Source organism: Pezoporus occidentalis, unplaced genomic scaffold (assembly GCF_034315485.1).
Source record: "Pezoporus occidentalis ecotype Australia unplaced genomic scaffold, CSIRO_AGI_Poc_V1 ctg278, whole genome shotgun sequence".
In the NCBI taxonomy this organism is placed as follows: domain Eukaryota; kingdom Metazoa; phylum Chordata; class Aves; order Psittaciformes; family Psittacidae; genus Pezoporus; species Pezoporus occidentalis.
The window spans coordinates 485327-506434 of record NW_026914697.1 but is presented as its reverse complement, the minus strand read 5'-3'; the positions used below and the strand labels follow the sequence as shown (position 1 = coordinate 506434).

Genomic DNA, 21108 nt, shown 5'->3' with positions numbered 1-21108 from the left:
CTCTCAAATTGACTCAAAGCGGCCACTTCATTTCCCCTGAAACTTTCCAGAGAAAAGTTCATATCTCACCAGAAACCCAGGCTACGGATGCTGGGCTGCCTGGGAGGAACAAGCCAACAGCAGCATCGCTGGCCTGGGTCAGCTGCTGGCTGCTGCTTCCCCAAGGATGCACTCAAGTATGGGGCTGTGCCATGTGCCCAGTGCAACTGCAACCATGGTCCAGTGTCCTGCAGAGCAAAGAGCTGCACCTTTGTTTCCTGTGACCTGAAAGGGGAAACACAAGGGGGTGAGGCACAACCCAGGGCTGCTATTCTGCATGCCTCGTATCAGCTGAAAAATCAAACACCTTGCTTTCAGCCTTTACTTTTACTGTTAAAGGCTTAACAGAGGGGCAGGACTCTGGTTAAGTTTGTGGTGAGCACAGCCCTCTTGAGCAGGTATCATTGCAGCCCACAAAACAGCTGTCACATCTGCAGTGGTTTTAGCCCAGCAAATTCCCCCATCTCCCCTTTGTGCTCAGCAAAAGGCCAGAGCAGCAGCATCTTTCTCTCCCTGTTCACCCCCAGCGCAGATCAGGGTGATGGAGCTTTTCTGCCTGCTCCATGGTATCTCCTGCAGATAGCTGGGCTCGGCCATCACTGCCACCACCTTGGTCCTGCCAGCACAGAGCGCAGCCACCGAACAGGGAAGAAGTTGCTTGGTGGTTAATAAGACACCTTCTGGTCACCCTTTTACCTTCCCAGAGGTACTTCCTGACACCCATCAACTTTTCCCATGGAGGAGGATGGGTCCTTTCATCGCCTTGTGTGTTGGGGAAGAGACTCCATGGCAGCAGTGATTGCGCAGTGGCTTTTGGTGAGGATGTGAGTTAAACAACTGTCGGAGCCCTCCTGGACCGTGGCCACTTTTCACCCCTGCTCCTGTGTTAAAACCTGCCTTCTGCCTCCCAGGGCTGTGTGGTGGCACAGCCTGTGCGTGTCAATGGCTGATGTTTTGCAGATGTGTAAAGGTACCTGTGACTTTGGGGGGTGCCTGGGAGATTGGCACAGTCCACTAGATGCGAAGGACTGGTGCTGAGCTCCAGGGTATCAGCTGGTTGCGACTGGGGAACAACCTCATCAGGCAGTGATGGACATGGCTTCTTTGTGCCCAAGGGATGGGTGCAGCTCAGGCTGAGCCCTTTTTGGTGATATAAAGCAAATATGACATGAAGAAGTCAGCCTCTGGCACATCATGGGCTCAGGGCCTGAAAGGGACAGGTCAACCCTACCTGCTCGGTGCTGGAGCCCTGCGCTCCTCAGTCGCAGCAATGTGCCAGGACTCCGTGTGTGTGATTTAGTAGGACAAGAAATCCCCTCATCTGTCTTTTCAGGAAAGTAAGGGACCAGGAAGAACGGGACAGTTTGATTCTGAGGTTAGGCAAAACACTGTGGTTATTTAGTGGAAAGTCTTTTTCTGCTGCAATCTCATTCTCATGTCATGCTGGTTTTTCTTGCTGTATTAAAGAAATGCAGTGAGCGTAGGAGGTGAGAACTAATGCTACCGCACCAGGAAGGTGATGATGGTCTGACATCTCATAATGATGTTCATCAGACTCTCTGCTCAACAGGGGTGTGAACAAGTACAGTGGAAAAAAAGGGACATAATTGGTCTTTTAAGAAAAAAACCAAACCAAATAGCTGTGAGACAACCTCATCAGCAAATGCTATTTAAGAGCACAGACATTTGCCTCTTCACTCCTGGGGCAAGTGTTAACCTTTAAATGCAACCTTTCCACTCCCTTCCCTTTCACTCATATTTTCTCCTCCATCTGTTCCCCACTTGCCAAAATCACTTGCATCTCCCCACCAAGAGCCCAGAGCTGTCGTGTGCTGCTGCACCGAGAGCTGCCCTGTCCTCACTCACCACCACCCTATACCTGCGCTGCCAGGGACTTTGAGGCAGGAGTGGTGTTATTTGGCAAACAGCAAAACTTCCCTGTGATTTGTACACACACTTGGCTTGGACATAAGTCTCACGTCTTGTCATTCCTGGGCCAGGGAGGTGGCTAGAGCTGAACCTCCTCATGCAAGCAGAGAGCTGGCCTCGAGCATCGACCTGGGTTACACGCAGATGGCTGTCCCGTTGTTATGGGCTCCTGCACACACAGAAGCTGCTTCCCTGCTTGGAAAGGTTTTTCTCAGCTGCAGCAGAGACCCATTGGCAAGGCAGTGCTGGTGCTGAGCCTGGTGGGAGGTTTCTTGAGGGAGAGCGACTCCTGTCCACACCATCACTTTCCATCCTGGCTGCAAAAGCAAGAACAAGAAGAGCAGGAGGAGGGATGTAGGGCCTTGAACAAGAGACACTGGGGGAATGCAGCTTGCTGCTTTCTAGAGAGCATCTCATGAGTGGACTTCACACCTTTTCATGCACCCTTCTGCTCCCTCTACAGGGTCAGGCTCCAGGTTTGGCCTTTGGTCTGTGCCACAGCAGATGAACAACAAACAGGAAGCGTTGCTCATTTCCTATTCATCTTCAGACAAACTATGCCCACAGAAAGTCACCTGCAGATTTAAACCCATCAGGGTCATCTCACAGTAGGTCCTGGGGGCTACGCCCCTCACTCTGAGCACCAAACCCATCACTGAACCCATCCTACATAGTGTGGTGAGCTGATCTACCCCCAGCTCTGCTGCCACAGCCAGGCTGCTGCCTGCACCCCGCATCTCTTGCTGCACCCAGAAATGGCTGCAGGCACATACACAGTGGTGAGAAAAGCTGGTCCAGCAGTGACAGGGAAGGGCAGGAGCAGGGGGGAGGCAATTTCTTCTAGAGAAATAATTTGTAAGCAGCCTTCTTCTATGGGCTGTCCCTTCCAGTTCTGAGGGGAAGAGAGGACAGAGGGAACAGGACAGGAAATAGAACCACTTGTGGTTTCTTTTCATCTGAAAGCATCACTGCATTAAGTTTCACACCTGAAGAGTGGTTGCAGCACTCTGGTTTCCCTTCATGCCAGTGAGTACAGTAGAGCTGCCCACCTCATGCTGCAGCCCAGGGAGTCTGGCCGCAGCAGCTGCCAACATGAAGGTCTGCGCACTTCTCTTCACTGATCGCAGTAGCAAAGTACAAGAGATGGACAGTCAGGAGGGTTTATCCCTAGGGGTTATCAGTATAAAAGGTGCTGAGCTGGAGGAAAGCACATTTATGGACAGAGGAATTGGAAAAATCCATTCCCCACAGCCTCCTGAACCTGTGCCCTTCATCGCAGCTCACTGTGCTCCTGCTGAACAGCAGTTGTCTCCACAGGATGCGTTTATCACTCTGGCTGTCCCTGAGGAGGAAAGTTAGGTGCAGAATCAGTCCCAACAGACAGACAACACATTTTGCAGCTTCTAGAAACAGTTTTATTAGGCACAACATGTGGATACATCTCCACAGTTTAGATGACCCATTGTACAACTGACATTCAGGGCCCTCTTTTCCAAACCAGTTTGACAGATTATTACATCCCATGTCAGGTACTATGGTTTGTCATTTTACACAGTCTTATTATTGATGCAGTTCTTTATTAGCCATAAAATAGTTTCTAGAAAACAACTCTTGACAATTCTCTTACTGTCCAGGACATGAAATTCTAGTGGGAATAGTGCAACGCAAAAAGGATCAGGGTAGTTCCGTGAGCAGCAGAACAGCAGAGGAGACTCCGAGGGATCTGAGCTTGAGCTCCCAGTGTTATCTCTGGTTTCCAGCAGGGCTGAGCAGGCAAATGCAGCTTTCTACAAGTCTATGCATGAAAATGTATTGGGGCAGAGGAGAGCAATTTGTAGCTGCTTATTTTCTTTGAGATTAGGCTGGTTTTGTCCAACATGCCAAAAAAACGTTTAGAGCTAACAGACAGAAACATCAGAACTACATTAGCCTCCTTTCTTTAGGAAAAAGGACAAAACACGAAAGGATCACTGAGGACAAGAAGTTACAGCTATACCTGGAATACCTCTCTGAAAACTATCTTTGGCTTGTAAAATGAGGTGACTGAGGAACAGCATGAAATAGGCTTTATTTGGGCTACTGCTCACTGAGGCTCGACTGGCTTTCAGCTCAATGAATGAAGCTACAGCTCAAGATGCCTCCTGCCTTACATAGCCCTGAGCTATGTGGTTGGCTGGGCTGATGTTCTCCAGCTGTATCACACCTCCTACGTGCTTACCATGGCTGCAGTGCAGGCTTTGTCAAAGGCTAAGCAGTCAAAAGGCAGGATGGACAGGGCAAGTATCCCAGCAGATACTTTGCGGTAGGGGCTTGGAACTAAATCATCCTCAAAGTCCCTTCCAACCCAAACCATTCTATGATTCTATGAGTACATACACTATGTGCAGCATGTGCTTAGGTAAAAGGGTGTAAAACACTTTAAAAGGAGGAAGGAGATGAACCCAAATACATTAGATAAAATCAAAGTCTGGAGATCTGGAAAAGAGCAGCCTCCTTAGACAGATGGAAACCCTTGTCACCACGAATAGTTAAAACCAATGTGAAGATTATGCTAGAAATGTCTTAGCATGGACATTTCTTGAATGCTTGGGGGTGGAGCAGAAGCACCACGGGTGAACCAAGTAAGAGCTTGCCCAGCCTGAAAGCAAGTTCCCACTTTGCTGAAGCTTCCCAACACATCTCAGTGGGCAAATTTGGTAGGAGGGATCATTTCCCACAGGCCAGCTGACATGGGTAAAGCCTCGGGAGGGAACCCAGCTGGTAGAGTTATAACCATAAAGGCATACACATATATCCCTTATATCTGTAAAGGGACACACCTGTAGAACATGTTAGACATCTCCCTCCCCGTCCTGGTCATTGCACACTCCTGTATCTCCTTCTTTCACAGAAGTGAAACCATGCCCCCATGTCCCTCATGGACAGATGGAGATTAATGGTTTCCATCAATAGTTTCTCCTATCAAGCAATTAAGACTTCAAGCACATTTGTGAAGATGAAGGCGACAATGAAGCACATGTAATTAAAATGGCTGCTACCCCAAGCGGTTGCTGTGTTACATGGGTACCACTTCTGCTGTCTTAGCCTCTTTAGCTTGGCTTGTAAGCAGAGCAGCTGTGTGAAAGTCATACTTACACAACAACTGCAGGGTCTGGCAGGTCTCACCCAGCAAGATGGACATCATGGCCAGCTCCAGTTGTGCTGTAGTGATGCAGCCCAGACCTATAAACTCCCCTACCATTTATGCAAAGCAAAGAAAATTACTTCCCTCTTTTGAAGCATAAGGTATTTTCCTCCCACCCCCTCCTTCCAAACCCTTCATGTCTTTGGAAGGTCTTGGCCCCACAGTGGGCCATTCCTCTGCTACCTCAGTGGGAGTCCAGGCCACTCTCCTCCAAGCTGCTGAGGGCTTTGCTCTTAATACGGAGCTTGTGAGGTAGGGCAGTGTAGCTTCGGCCCTTCAGGTGATCTTCTGAAGGGCATGGCTGTAGAGGAAAGGTTTTGGGCACTTGTTGCTCATCATCTTCATCTGAGACAGCGGTGCTGCTTCCTTTGCTCACCTCGGCTAGACTGGGGGACGGGCACAAGAAGCAGGCGCTGCCTGAAAAAGGCAACTGGAAGGCATATTTGTCTGGGCAGCGGTAACTGGGGAATGGAGAGCAGACTGTGGATGTGAAGGATGCATCAAGCCTCATAGGCTCCTGAAGGCCAGGTGTGTCCATGGGAGCTGGCTTGGAGTCACAGCCAAGGATGTTACCGGATGGGCCAAAGGTTTTGCAGGAAAGGTCTGCTGGCTCCAGCACCTTTGGCACAAAGCTCTTCGTTGTGAAGAAGCAGGGCTCGCCAGCAAAGGGCTCTGCCTCGAGGTGCGGGGAGGCTGCTCTGTGCCCTCTGAAATAAACTCCCAGGAAATCCTGGAGGGAGTGACTCTGGTAGGTGCTGGTGTCTGGGCTGATGAGCCCAAAACGCAGCTTCAGGGACAGCAGCTCTGTCCTGAGGATGGAGTTCTCCTCGCTGAGAGCAACGAGCTGGCTCTCCATGGCAAAGTCATTGAGGCGCCTCTTCTGCCGGGAGCGCTTGGCAGCCTCGTTGTTCTTGCGCCTCTTCTCCCAGTACATGGTGTCCTTCTTGTCATCCGGCATGAACTCCCGCTTGCGCCGGGAGGGACCGCTCACACGGCCGTGGAGGAGCTTGGCCTTGCTCTGCTGGAGCGCAAGCTCGCCGATGGTGCTCAGCGGGGCCAGGTTTTCCATGGTCGTGAACATAGCCGGGTTCTGCCAGAATCAGAACACAAAACCGTGACCACTAAAGGTGCTATTAATTAATACCAATGAATAAGTTAATATAGCCATGCGATTGTTTTCTCTCTGTTGCAGTCATACCAGGAACACAGAGCACAGCACCATGCACGCACATAGCCCGAGGACAGGTTCCCTCGACTATTGCTCTCTTTTTGGAGGCACGCTTTCAAAATGCTGTCAGCACATCGATGCATTCACACCTCACCAGCGTCTGCAAAGTCCATCACAGGGTACCCAAAAGATGTGTATGACCAAGTTAAAAGGACATATTTTGTTGACTCGGTGAATGATCACAAGCACTTTGGCTAACTAACTTCAATCAGGGTAATGAAAATGGCTCTGACATAGAACTTGCCACCCACTAATCTCATTGCCCCTGTTATACAGATAAGGAAGAGGCAGGGAGAGCAACTGATTTACCTCAGTCATATATCTTATTAGCAACTGAAGCACAATCACGAAAAGCTGGGCCAGAGGGACCAGCCAGCACTGAGTCTGATAAACCACCACCTCTACAGGATTACCCTAAAATAGTAAAGGTGGTGTCCTGGTTTTGGCTGGGATTGGGTTAATTTTCCTCCTAGAAGCTGGTACAGTGCTGTGTTTTGGCTTTAGTCTGAGAGCAATGCTGGTAACACACCGATGGTTTAGCTGGTGCTCAGTAGCACTTACCCTGATCAAGGACTTCTCAATCTCATGCTCTGCCAGTGAGGAGAGGCACAAGAAGCCAGGAAGAAGCAGAGACAGGACACCTGAACTCGCCAAAGGGGTATTCCATACCACAGCACATCATGACCAGTATAGAAACTGGGAGAGTTACCTGAAAGGGGCAGATCACTGCTCGGGTTGGGGTGGGTATCAGTCGGTGGGTGGTGAGCAACTGAGTTGTGCTTCAAATTTTTCTTGGGTTTTATTCTCTCTTTTTTTTATTCCTTATTATTATTAGTGATATATTGTTGTTGTTATTAATATTATAATTATATTTTACTTTATTTCAATTACTAAACTGTTCTTATGTCAACCAATAGGATTTTACCCTTTCTTTTTCAGATTCTCATCCTTATCCCACTGTGCGGCAGTGAGGAGGAATGAATGAACAAGTGGCTGCGTGTTACTTATTTGCTTGCTGAGCTTAAACAATGATAGAAGGGCTAATTATTTCACTTTGATTAGCAGCTCATGCACTGAAGCTTCTGTATTTGCCATGTCTCAAGCCCCTTCATGACCATGTGACTGTTGGGACCCACAAAGACCAACACACAAGTAATGGTCAAGATGCCACTTTACCAGGACTGCAATGAAATCATACCTCACCATGTAGCTAGAATAATAATAGTACCTGTTTATATAACTGGAAATTGCTTTTCTGAGTCATGGGGACATCACCAAGGTTCCTGGCAGGGCTGGTCAGAGGGCTGGGGGAGCAGGTCTGGCTGACATTTTCAGCTGAAAATGTTGTTGTCCTCCCTCACCCAAATGAAAAATTGCCCAAACTCAGAGGTGATAAAATCAACATAATGTCCCAAACCCAAGCATTATTCAGTTTTTAGCCAGAAACGTGAACACTGAGCCTAAAAATGCTAATCTTCTGTAGAAATTAATGGATTAAATAATCTGCTGCTTGCAGATAAAACATCAACTATTTATTTTTATAGATTTAGCATTGGCAGGTTGTCATCATCTGTGATCTCTGCACAATGCAGATCTGCAAAACAGACAAATTTACATCTATTCACTATCCAGGTTTGCTCAGCATGACCAGAGTTTGTTCTGCTTTAAATCACAAGATCCATGCAAGTATTCCCTGTCCAAATGAGTGTGATTTTTTTTTAATTGGAATTTGGAATGCATTTATTTTAATTTAGCCAGAAGCCTTTGAGCTCTCAAACAGAAAGTAAAGATTCTGAGGGCAACTAAAGACCAAAACAAAGAACGCCCTTTAGCATAAGTTTGGGGTAATTCCTCTAGCTTTTGATCAAAATTACTTCTGACCTCAAAGCATCAAAGGGAGAATTTGAATGAGCGTACCTGTGGTTTCTGACAGTGTCAAGAGGCAGAAATACGCTATTGTCTCAGGGTTTAATCACTTACCAGGAATTTGTCAGGTTAGAATTTGACATGACTTTGTCGTTGAATGAGTCAAAGACCAACAGGTGGCTTTTTCAGTGCACAAACTCATCACCCGCACTGGGCAAAGTAGTTTTTCCTCCCTGTCCTCCTCTTGCTCCGGGTGCCTGATCCTATAAGAAGTTTTGAGATTACTGTAACTAGCATTCACTGCCCAATACAGCTGGGAAGCATGGGAAATAAAAGGAACCCAAAATAACCATTTGTGAGACAGAACAAAAAAGTGACGAAGAACCTGAGCTCTTCCTTCCAGAAAATTCATTTCAGGACATTTGTTTAACCTTTCTCACACTTGCTGGATCGCTCACACTCTAATCCATTGTGCCAAGGTGGGAATTTCCTTCAGACCCCAACTTAATGCTGCGTGAACTGAAGCAGATGAAGGTAAAATAGAAATGAGGGTTGGGTCCAGGACAGAAGGCAGGAGCCAAACTAGAGGGAGGGTACAGTTACACTTACTTGGAGGTGGGAAGATTAGGAAGGAGGTTGGGTGTGAAGTGGAAGGTAGGATCTAGCCTTTTAAGGGCAAGGAATGAAGATTTAGCTGGGCCAGTGTGTGAAAGCATCAAGGTTTAGGCCACAGAGTCTAACCTTTACCTGTTATTTGTATCTGCAGCCCACAAGGTCACACGTATACCCACATGACGTTTGTCTTGGGACACTTCATGAGTGCAGACTCCGGCACAAGATGACACACAACTTACCCCCAGAAGGGCGAGTGGAACCATTAATATTAGTAACAATAGTAGAACTGTTTTGGGCAAGTGCGTTATGCAACTAATATTTCTGAAGGTGCATTGGTGTCTCTTATTGCTGTGGTTATAAATGTAGATGACAATTACTAATGTCTTGCCAGAACATCAGCCACGTTCTGTGTTATCTGCAACCTGAACAGAAAAGAAAGCCCTAAACATGTTGTAAAACGATGGTGTTCCTTCATTTTTCGCCTCAGATTTGCACTGTATCTTCTAGTTCTGTTCAGACAGAGCATCTTTAGGAAGTCCTGCTTCCCTAGAGAGCAGTCTTAGAACTTTTCCAACTTCTTACATTTCTGAGTATGCAGAGAAACAGTTAAATACATGAAGATATGCAATGAAACTACCCTTATCACTTCTACAATGCATCCGATTAACTGTGAAGGGATACATGTCCTTGTTCAATGCTGATACTTGACCATTTGCACCTCTGTGAAAATGAGGGCACATCTTGAGGTTTTTGAACATGCACTCTATCTACCTGGTTGAAAGATCCTTATTTCTGGTAAAACTGCTTTCCTTCCCCTAACAGAAAACCATATTAGGGCTCAGGTTTCAGAGATAGGGTTCAGACCTATCTCCCCTTCTTTGTCTTATCTCCACTCTGAGCAGCAGATCGGAGCAGACTTTTGTACTTTCCAGCAGTTCATACAAAAGCCCTCCAGGAAAAATGTATATCTCACAGGAACTGATTCATTGCAGATCTGTTAGACGATACACACTTTTCTTTAATCAGAACACATTGCATCATAAAACAGCTGATGAATCTCACTTTTCTGTGATCGTAAGTCAAGCCCTCAACTTTCACATTACTCTTTTTGCCAAGGATATAGTAAAATTAGGGTTGATGCTGCAAAGGGCAACCAGAACAGCCACAGATTTAGAACTGTTTCTGTAAACAGAAATGCTAACTCATTATTTCTCAAGAATAAAGAGCATACACTGGAATTATCAGGCCATGGATTTCAAAGAAACAAAAGGAAACACATCTTTATACAACATAAAATTGAAAGTTAGTTTGTTGCCTCAGGCTAATGTAGTCATTCAAAATATAAGGCCAAAGATCAGGCCAGGAGGACCTTTAAGCCAATTCAGTCTGATAATTCTTATGTCCTAAAATATTGTGTGAATTTGACTGCTGAATACATTTCCAACCAAAACATATTTGGTTTGCATGGCCTGGTTTTGGTAGTGGGGCCTCCAAGGCTGAGGAGGAGAATTCTTAACCAAACCACAAGAATGAAAAGCCGAGCATACATCTACGGATGTTTTAATTAAATAAGAGATATCAATGTAATTAGATGTGCATAGAGGGACTTGGCTTATCTTCCCTGTGTTAGAGATTTCTTTTCTTTACTCTGAAGTGAAAATGGTTGATTTGCTGCGGTATTCCCATAACACAGAATATCTCAAGGGGGAAGTGACTTCTGAGGATCATTAAGCCAAACTCCCTTCTCATTGCACGACTACCTAAAACTAAACCATATGACATGCACAGATTTCAGCACATACTACATACTCGATTTTCAATATAATTTTAAACAAAGGGAGGAAAGCTTCCAATTATTCTTCTTAAAGCACATAATTCCATTATGAAATTAACTCCCCTACAAATGATTTTCAGATCGAACTTTTACTGCCAGCTGCCTCATCACACACAATTCATCACCCATACAGGTCAGAGCCAATCCATGGAAATATCACTGCAGTTTACCTGCCTTAATTACAGAATTTAGGATTTAAATAGTTTAAATCAGCACAAATTTGAGCAAAGCTACCCTTGCTTTATGCTAATGATAGTGGAGCTTGATAACTACCCATTTTTTCACTATTACGTTGTATCATCCTAAAGTAATACCAGAGCTCAGCTGTTAATCTCAAGTCGTTCTAGTACATCAGTATCTAACCCACAGGAGTTATTCAGAATGTACACTGATAAAATGAGATAATAAAGAGGCCCCATGGCATGTTTTTACAACAGAAACCTCTGAAAACTTTTACCAGGAACACTGCACTGCAAGAATCTTAGTAAACAAGTTCTGATCCTTGCTGCTGCTTCTTGACCTTAGTAATAAGAAAGAAGTTCTATCTGTGTTTTGGTAGTATCTTACTATTTAAGATGACAGGATATTGTTGTAATTACTCATAGTCCTGAGTATTTTACATTCATGCTAAAGCAGTGGTTAAAAGGTCCTACTGAGGGATACGCATTACTCACTTTTTGTACCTCAATGGGAAATACTAAGGTCTATTGATTAAAGCATGCAAAAAAAGGACTAAGCACAGCAAATGCCCTGGAGTTCAGGCATACAGGTCAACTACTTCTGTGGCTGCTGCTGAAGGAAAAATCACTCTTGCTGGCGAAGCTTTAAACTCAAATTCAAAGGAAGACTGACTCAGAAACAACTGTGATGTGCCAAAGGCACAATTTTGCCTGGTGTCTATTTTGAAAACACACAAATCATCGTTGGCTCAGAGTGCCAAACATTCCTGCAAGTCTGTCAATGTCTTGCAGTGCCTTTACAGACAGATTTTCAAGCTCAAGCATTTCCACCATCAGGCCAGGTTTTCTAAAGTCTGGTTTCCACTGAAGCTTTGCGCTCATTTGGGCACTTGTTCGAAAATCAGGTTCCAAGACCCACTCTAGGGATCCTCTGGAATGGATCACTATCGAAACCTGGCCACAACCACAGATGCTGAATTCCTGAAAATCAAGTTTTTCTCTCAATTTCAGAGTCTAAGGAATATATTGAACTTTCTGGTGTACTAAAATTCTAGGCTCAAAGATACTAAATCACTGTCTCTGCAGCCTAATTACAACAGGTTATTTGTTAGGAGGTTAGCAGAACTAGTTCTGTCTTTCAGTCTTGAGGTATGAGACTTCAAACTGTGTAAATCTACCCAAAATTACCAAACCACCTGCAGTAGAACTGATGGGTCTTACTCCTTGTAAGCTGTATAAGCTTTCCTTGATTCCTTAGTCCCCATGGTCGAAGCCCACATGGCTAAGGCTGCACTGTTCATGGTAACTACCCTCAAAACCAGCTCAGCTATTTCTATCTGGAACAAACTGACCTCTAAATTTAACTGTGGGTCTACAACAGACCATAAGACTGGAAATGGACTACAAAACCCTTAAAACCCCAAAGCTGTTAATGGTTATTTGCAAGTAACAAAGTTTCTGGTCTGCAAATGCCTCAGTGAACGCCGCTGCTGAACAATGAAGTCTTCACCGTGTTGGCTCATTTGGGTTGCCTCTGCACCCACAAAATACTGTGGCTCAGTCTAAGATACTTCATAAAAGTTGGGTTTTTTCCTCTGTAAAGAACTTCAAAGAAATCCTTTTTCATCCTCTGCTTTATTTCATAGTTACTGACATTTCAGCAGATTGCACTCAGCAGCGATAGTTTAGTTGAATTCTGAAATACTGTAATTGGAAATTTAAGTGTTTCAGCTGAAAACACAAATCCATGAAGATCTCAGTCTTTTCAGATAATTTTTGTTGATTTTTTATTCTGGGTACTACAAGATTTTTAGTAGTCTTGTTCCTTCAGTTTCAGCACTTACTTGGTGGACGCTGCTCTAGAAACATATAAAGCATGAGCAACTGAACTGTTCTTTTTCCCCTTGCTGTTGCTTCACAATGCAGGGTGGCACAGAGATAACAGCTATTTCATTCAGATGCAACGATGCTGAGACACACAGGAATTCTCCCAAGCTAACTAACACCAACGAGCTCAACTTGGCAATGCTAACCATGACCAGACTACATTTACTACTGAAGCTGGCTTACTGAGACCACAGTCATAGTGCACAGATTTGCAGGACCAGACCGTATTATACCAAACCTGTGACATGTTTTAGAGAAAGGCAATAAATTAGCAGTAAAATAGAAGCCCACATAAAACCATTGTGATACACAGCAGCCTAGATGGCAGGTATCAACCCATTATTTCTTGCACATAGATGTTTTAAGCGTCCGCTTTTGGTCTGCTGTGTGAACAGGAACCAGCAAGGTGTGGCTGCATTTACCTTGATGTAACTCAGCAGTAAGTCTTTTCCAGTCACTAGATCTTCACTCACACAACTGATGGCAGAAGAGGAGAACTAGCCCAGGTACTCACACGTCTGGCTCCAGCTGAATGAGCAGATGGATGCTCCTGCACAACGTGCCACTGGCAGTACGTGCAGCCCTGCATCCGCTCTCCACCTCCTTCTGCCCACCCAGAAGGATGGAAAATTCCACTTGGTTCATACTGAATGTGACAAAACCTGCTGTCACAACAGGGTTTTTTTAAGTGAAGATTGATTCAAAAAGATAAGGCTCAGAATTACCTGAAGGTTGCCCCAGATTGTTATAGTGATGCCTCATAGAATCATAGAATGGTTTGGGTTGGACCTTAACATCATCCAGTTCCAACCCCTGCCATGGGCAGGGACACCTCCCACTAGACCATGTTGCCCATCATGAGGAAGAAGCAATGTGGTCTAGACCCAAAGGTAAGTCCTTCCTCTTTGTACCACAAGAGTATCATTGGAGTCTATGAAATCAATGATACCAAAGTATGTGTTTAAAATTAAGCAGAGACTGTTTTTTTCTGAGGCAAGGCCAGAAATACCCTTAAGCAGTGCTGCCATTGATGTTAGCAAGTCAGTGGCTTTCTGTCTTGGAAATTAGAAGTCAAGAACCACCAGGAAAGAACTGAACACATTTCTAACCTTTCCTAGATGTAATCAGGAGCAGTTAGTAAGTCTTGAGGGCACACAAAATCCCTGTTTTAAAACCAGAGTGGAATCATTTACAAGTTACAAAATCCGTTGCTCTGTAGAAGCTGCAAACACTGTCACGAAGTTCGTAACGATACTTTTAAGGGGAAAAGCAGTACAAATCCTGATAAAAACGAGGCCAGCTCCTCGTTTTTCAAAATCCACTCCCCAGCAAACACCAGGCATAAGGAAACACAGCCTTCTGCTGTATCTGATATTCCCAATTCCTTTCTTCATCTTTTCCCAGACCTGTTTCAAAATGCCCAACCCAATATATTTTGTTCTGACAGTAAAACTTACAGGACCTGCTTCATTCTTACTCTCCTGCTCATCGTGCAGTCACTTATATCAGGAGCTGCAAGTTATTTCTTATTTAGAAAGCTGAGCTAAGCCCTTGCTTGTTGCTAAGCCATCCACACATCTGCAATAGACAAACCAAAGCCAAGCTCTCTCACTTTCTCCCAGTGTTTGCCTGCTCCTAGCTCCAGCACAAGCCCTTCCAGAATGCAGGACTGATCGTAGCATCCCATTTACAAGCATTTTTGCAGAACCTAAATAAAACTCATCGCTTACCCTCTCATTTCTGAATGAGAAACTAATGATCACAAAATAGACATCATTCACACTAAGGGGTGTTAAAATATATAGCAGATCAGGAGTGGAGCATATCAAGGACCACAGATTTCTGTGCATGACACCTTTCTCATCATTTTCTGGCAGGAAGACTCCCATCCTTGTGTTCTTTTGCATAAGTCCTGTCAAAGGATCTGATGCTCTCTAAGAGCTTTCCTTTTTCTTTTTAAAGGAAGTAAGCCATTGCTACTGCCTTGTTTAGGAGGCTGTCAGGCCTCCTCCACTCACACGTGTGTGCAAAGGGTAGTCACTACAGAGCATGACCACATCTCTCACTTATTAATTAATATCAGGATCTTTTATCAGAGGTTTCCCTTTCACTCTACTATCACAGGAAATCAATGAAGCTTTTGAAGATTTTTGCAAGGCAGAATCATGCATTGATTGCTTCTGAGTTTCTATAATACACAGAACTGGTGACAACCCACTTGTACTAAAGATGAAACTCCCAATTTCAGTTCCAGATCATAGAGTTCCTCTGTGCTCAAAGCAACAGGGTGCTTATAAGTGCTTTATCAGATTCAAAATACTTCTGGGTAACTAAAGCGAAACGTTAATGTAAATTCACACGGTCCAGTCCTAGATTTCTCCAGATTCAAATTGATTACTGCAGTTTCCTTTTTGAATCATCAGAAAAGAAGATAAGGCTTGAAATTAGGATTTGGGTTTTGCCTGAAACTACATTAGAGTCAAATATGAACTGCCTCCACTAATGCCATACAACTCATTCCAGGTTTCTGCTAAAGCAGCAGAAATCACCAGCTTGATTGCAGCTCTTTAGAGAAAGCAGTGAAGACAATGAACTATTCCTTCCATCCCTTAGGTTATTTCTTGCAATATGAGCACTCACAGTATACTTTTACTAGACGGAGGCAGTGGGAATTGCTGCCTAAACTGCTTGACATATCCCCCCCCCCAAAAATGGACACTCTTCTGAAAACACAAATTCTGCTCTTAACTGCATCTCAGCTGACGTACTTCATAGGCTTGGAAAAGGAGGGAACTGTGACCTCTGCACAGATTTCAGTTAGACACGTGTCAGACTGCTCATCAAACGGTTTTCACCTGGCAGAACTCTTAGGTCAGATAGATCTCCAGGAGCACGAGACCAGTCCTGGACTCCCTGAAGACCAAAGCTGCTTCAGCCACATTGACATGGTAGCATAGTAAGGGAACACATCAAACCAACACTACACAATAACCCAGCCAGGAAGCAGAGAACAACACTGCAGCCGGGGGAAACTGTGAGACCAGTTACCAGGAATGAGACTGGCTGAACAGCAAAAACTCCCTTGTGCTCTAGAGGTTTGTGTTTCGGTGATAAAGTCAGGGCAGGAATCACAGGGATGAGGTCCTTGGGTCACCTCTTGCAAGTGGACAGATGTTTCAGGGTCACCAAGGCAAAAAGGCCTGAAGCTTAATAAGGCTTTCCTAATACTTGCTGTTCCAAAATCCTCTGCTAGATGAAGTTACCTCATTAGGCAGGTGCCTCAGCTTTTGCTTAGAGAAAAGTGCGTTCTGCTCTTGTGGCTGCAAAGGATTATCAAAACCAAGACAAACAGAAAGCTTCCTTTCAACAACAACAGCAAACCAGCACTGCAAACCAGACAAAACACGCTTCACATTTTGATTTTACCACTCAACATCACTTGAATGTAACTTGTAAAAACTTGCTGCAAAGAAGACATCTTTTAAAGGCGGAACGGGAAAAAGGAATGATTTTGAGTCTTATTAAAGGGCATCTTAAAGGATCCCTGAATTTTAAAAGTGGTCTTTTTAAATGAAGCCCGTTATAGTTGGCAATCAGAAATATCAGACCCTGGAGCCATTAGTCTTTTCTGAAATACTGCCTGATGTCTGCAGATCATTGCACTGATGCTGGCATGGAAGTCAGCCTATAGTTATTGCAATAATTATTTCTGATAAGCAGAGATGCTACATATGAGATAATTGGCATGTAGTACAATGATGAACTGCATTTTCCTCCTCCCAACTTATCTTTGAATGCCCCCAAGAAATGTAATGTGTCATAAGCCCCAGCACAGCAAAGTTCAAATTTAGAGCAGTAAAAAGAATGCCATACCTAGAGACTTGAAAAATATAAAGTCTCGTATTCTGTATGATGCAGTAAGTGCATTTGTTGCTTGTAGAAACAGGAGGTTCCAACCTTTTGTGTGGTCTCTAAGTGCTTGCTTCTTGGTCTTGCCCCAAGAAACATCCTCACAAGTTTTTTTAATCAAAATAGTTACTTACTGTAACACTGTCCTTAAATCAAAAGCAAACTGGCTACTAATTGTTTTCAATATTATACATGGAAGGGATTTGAAAACAATGATCTTGTTTAAGATGTCCATACCTCATATATAAGTAGTTCTGAGGAGCAGCTACTTGAGTGTTTCAGCTACACTGATATGACAAGACCAGCATCCTTTGTTCAAAGCTTCATCCTCACACCCAACTAGAAGGAATGCAGCAAACTGGAATTTCACATTTCACACTTCTCAGGCCTCTCTACTCGTTATGTACTAGATTTTGCATGTTGGGTGCAAAATCTGCTCTCAGGCATCATTAATTTTCAATTGGAGAAGCAAATCTGCTGCCTATGTCCAAATTCTGTGACATGGGAATTAGTTATACAGAGCAAAGAAACAGGTTTGGTTTTTTTTTCTGGAAATGTAAAAAATGCACAAAATTTTGTTGCTCTCTTTTGGGCTCATTATACTGTCTGCATGACTCCTGTTCCAATATGTGTACCTGAATTCCCTCTTCAGGTGCAAAGTGCAGCTTGTGCTGGCATGCCCTATTCTTACTATGTGTCTGCTAGTAATAAGATTCTGCAGCTGGAAATGCTTTTAATGTTGCTTATATAAATAACCAAGTGATGCTGAAGAGCAGATTGAGGTTTGGCAGATTTGCACCATCGAGATAGATACACATCTCTGTCATATGAGGCTCACTAGCTTTTTCAACAAATGTACACTGTTTCATTAATGCAATTTATATCTACAATCTTGACACTTACGCAGAAGGGGAAATTTGGTTCATTCCACAGAATTCAGGGTTGCAGTTTCATTTTCTTTCATGTATCAGCTTTACTCTCTCTACTTTCCTGCATATTACTTGCAATGACTATAAAGAATATGGTGTTTAACATTAGACAAAGCACACAGAAAGGGTCATTGCTCTTCCAGCGATCTGAAAGAGTTAGAATGTACCACGATTTTTGTGTGGTAAGGCATGCACAGTGTGCCCAGGGGAAATTCAATCACTGAAAGGCAGCAGGACCTCTTTTCAGTAGTTCTCTAGGCCTACTGACAGCACATTCCCAACTTTCCTGCATCTTAATTAAAGGTTAATGAGAAACTCTGAGGATACCAAGTTTGGCCAGAGGGGAGGAAATGCTTTGTTTTGGAGGTCACTGAGAGCAAGTAGGAAAAGTGGCTTCAAGGTACAGCCTCTGGTTTTATCCTTCCAGACCATGCAGTAGTGTTCAGCCCTGGCTGCAGTTTTCCCTACCATTTTAAAGTGCTTCTAACACCAAAGACTGCCTTGGAAGTGGAAGTTAATGAATGCTCTAAGTTCATGACTGTGACGTTCAGCACTCTCTTCAATTTATATAATTAAGCTATTTAACATGTTATTTTCTTCACTTTAATTGTTTTGCTGAAACAAAATAAGGGTGGCAGAAAAAGGGGGGTTAAATACACCTTTTCCTCATACAAAAATTTCATGGCAGCTGTCAGCACTACAGCTTGAACTACAGTTCAAAACAAGACCTATTTCACCCCCAGCTTCACAAATAACACACAACAAACTGACACCTTCATCTAAGGATAATAATGTCTCACCTGCCTTTTTATACAAATCCTGCATACCTTTAGAATAGTTTTGTCTGTCCTTATCAAACTTGCTACAGAAGGGGAAGTCAGAGAGGGGGAGTGGGAGATGACAACAAGCCCTCTCCATCTTTGAAATGAGATGCAGAGAACTTTGTGAACTGAAGAAACCACGTTACAAGCCCAGCAATGCTAGAAACAATCAGTCCCATGGTGTTAATAACTTCTTGCTCTTGGCCTAGGCAGCCATTCACTCCATAATAACAACCGGTATCGCTAAGGCCGATTGCCTTTCCTGTTCTCTGCACAAAGCTTTGCTTGGGGAGGTGATGAGACATGCGAAGGGCTGCATCCTTGAGAGTTGGGTCCTTCTGCAAGTGTGGTAGCTGCTGGGGGAAAGTCCTCCCCCAAGGGTGCCCCCTTTCTACTGTGGCTTCTCCACAGAGATGGTGCTGATCCCTCCCTTCAGGGCTGCGAACCCAGCACCTGACGTTCACTGTGTTATTATCAAGCTCTAGCGCTGTGCTGGCTGCCATAGAGACACTAGGTGATGCTCTACAAAGAACAGAAGTTGGCTCAATAGAGGAAAGAAATTCTTCCTTGGTCTCACAGCTAGGCACGTACAAGTGAACAAATGCTGGTGTTTCTGATATGAAGAGGAGATTGAACCAAAATAAGCTCATAGGAAAGAACAGGAGACAAAATTGTCCAACTTTGACAACTAGGCAAATACAATAGAAATATACAATAGAAACTACAAACATAACCACCTCCATCGCTCCCTCTGAGGATTGGAAGAGAAACTAGAGGGGAAGATACCAGGCACGGCAATATGGTTAGCATGTGTGCATCCCTGTGTGTGTGTGTGCGTGCACACAGGGGTTGGTGTGTTGGCAGGTGTGGCAGGGAGGAGTGCTGAATGTCAGAAGTTTAGAGAAAGATGAATTCAGTGACAGATGGGAAAGCATAGAGATAACATAGGAAAGAGAGAGAAGGAGGAGGAAAAAGAAAAAAGGAAAAGAGAAAAGAGGAGAACAAAGTAAAAATATGAAAAAAGGGGAAATTATCAAAAAAGGAGAAAGATTAAAAAAGAAGAAAATAGATTTTCAAAGATTAAGAAATAAAAAAATAAAAAATAGAAAAAAGAGAAGAAAGAAGAAAGAGAAGAGAGAGAAGAGAGAGAAAAGAGAAGAGAAAATATTTTTTAAAGTATTAAAAAACATAGAAAAAACCAACAACAAAAAGGAAAAAAAGATAAAAAAATATGAACAAGAGACAAAAGCATGTAACTTCCATACCTCAAGCCATCCACTTTTCAGGAACAGTAGCAGCGGTCTAGGGACAAGCACAGAAGTGTTTTTGCTGCCTTCTTTGCCCCACAACCCCCAATACTTGAACTCCCTCCCACCACCCTGGCCAGGACTTACCTTCTGGTTGGGACGCAACACCCAGAGTCATCCAGCACCAGCTCCTCACCCAAGAGCCACCCAGTCAGTGCGAGAGGGCAATGATGAGCTCTTCTTCTACTTACTAACTGCTGCCTTACCTCACTGGCTTGTGGCAGCCCTGCACTGGGATGTGTCAGAGGGGGCCAGCCAGGGCTCTTTATTTTTGTCATTTTTGGTGGTTTTTTTTGTTGCTTTTTTGCATACCCGTGTCCCAGGGTCATGCAGTGATCACACAAGAAGCGGTGACACACGGTGGCAGAGCAGGCAGCATCACTGGGGTTCAGGTGGCTCCTGCCACCAACACGGCTGCTTCTGACCTTACCGTTAGCATTTACATCAATGAAAGAGCCTCAGCCACAGCAGTGGCAGCGAGGGGGATGATCTCCCTGCCCAACTGGAAGCTTAAAAAGCTGTTGTAGGTGTGGAGTCGCTCAGGAAGCCAGGCAAGGAGTGAGGGTGGCACAGGGGGGCCCCAGGGGGCAATAGGGGCAGGGAGAGGAGGAGGATGGCTCTATGGGTGCAGCCAGATAAATCTCAGTTTAATAAGCAGCAGGGCAAGTCGCTAAGGTACAGATAAATAGCGAGATGAGAGAATAGCTTGGGTTGGAAAGGATGTTAAGATCATCTAATGCAGGGCTGCATCCCCACTGCCTCAAAGCAGAGCCCTTCTCCCTGCCAGGTCCCCAAACCCAGGAGCTACCCGGTCCCACCATCTCCCCGATTGCTCCATTCTCTCCCATCTCCAAGGTCTGCCCACCCAGCTCACGGTGACATCAAGCTCTGAAGAAGGGACCCTTCTCAGCTCCAGCCCTACCTTACTTTGCCTTGCCTGCCACCTTAAGCCTCTACAGAGACCTCAGCAAGGTGCCTCCCCTCAGAGCATGGTGGAACAACAACCATGAACAAGGCAGCCCCAACACCTGGCCCCTTCTTACTGCTTCCTGGCAGGAGGCAAGGGCGGGATTTGCCCTTAAATCCCCAAGGGCTGATAAAATGAGCTGTGCTGGGACCTACCCCCCTGTGGTCTGCACTCATCTGCTGCCAGTTGTGTTAGGTGGCCCAGGGGAAGAGAGGCTCCCTTGCTGAGGCGGCTGCATCTCAAGGTATGTGAAAGGTTTTAATACACCTTGTATAGAACATGTTGGAGCATGAGAACATTGGGGCTGTTCAGCCTGGAGAAGAGAAGCTGCGTAGAGACCTCAGAGCAGCTTCCAGTGTCTGAAGGGGGCTACAAGGATGCTGGAGAGGGACCTTTATCAGGGACTGCAGTGAT

At 44.7% G+C, this 21108-nt stretch overlaps 1 protein-coding gene across 3 annotated transcripts; it reads right to left on the bottom strand.

Annotated features, from left to right (window-relative positions):
• Positions 1 to 5062: 5062 nt before the first annotated feature.
• NFILZ (NFIL3 like basic leucine zipper) lies at positions 5063 to 20769 on the bottom strand. 3 transcript variants are annotated; one of them, XM_062625205.1, is made up of 2 exons: positions 20650 to 20769; positions 5063 to 6242 (listed from the first exon to the last, which is right to left on the bottom strand). In XM_062625205.1, exon 2 carries the CDS (start codon positions 6231 to 6233, stop codon positions 5337 to 5339), a length of 897 nt encoding a protein of 298 aa, XP_062481189.1. In that variant the 5' UTR covers positions 6234 to 6242; positions 20650 to 20769; the 3' UTR covers positions 5063 to 5336. The 3 variants fall into 3 exon arrangements, 1 of the variants encoding a protein (XP_062481189.1); XR_009966049.1 differs by lacking the exon at positions 5063 to 6242 and adding an exon at positions 8365 to 8509; XR_009966050.1 differs by lacking the exon at positions 5063 to 6242 and adding an exon at positions 20257 to 20397.
• Positions 20770 to 21108: the final 339 nt, after the last annotated feature.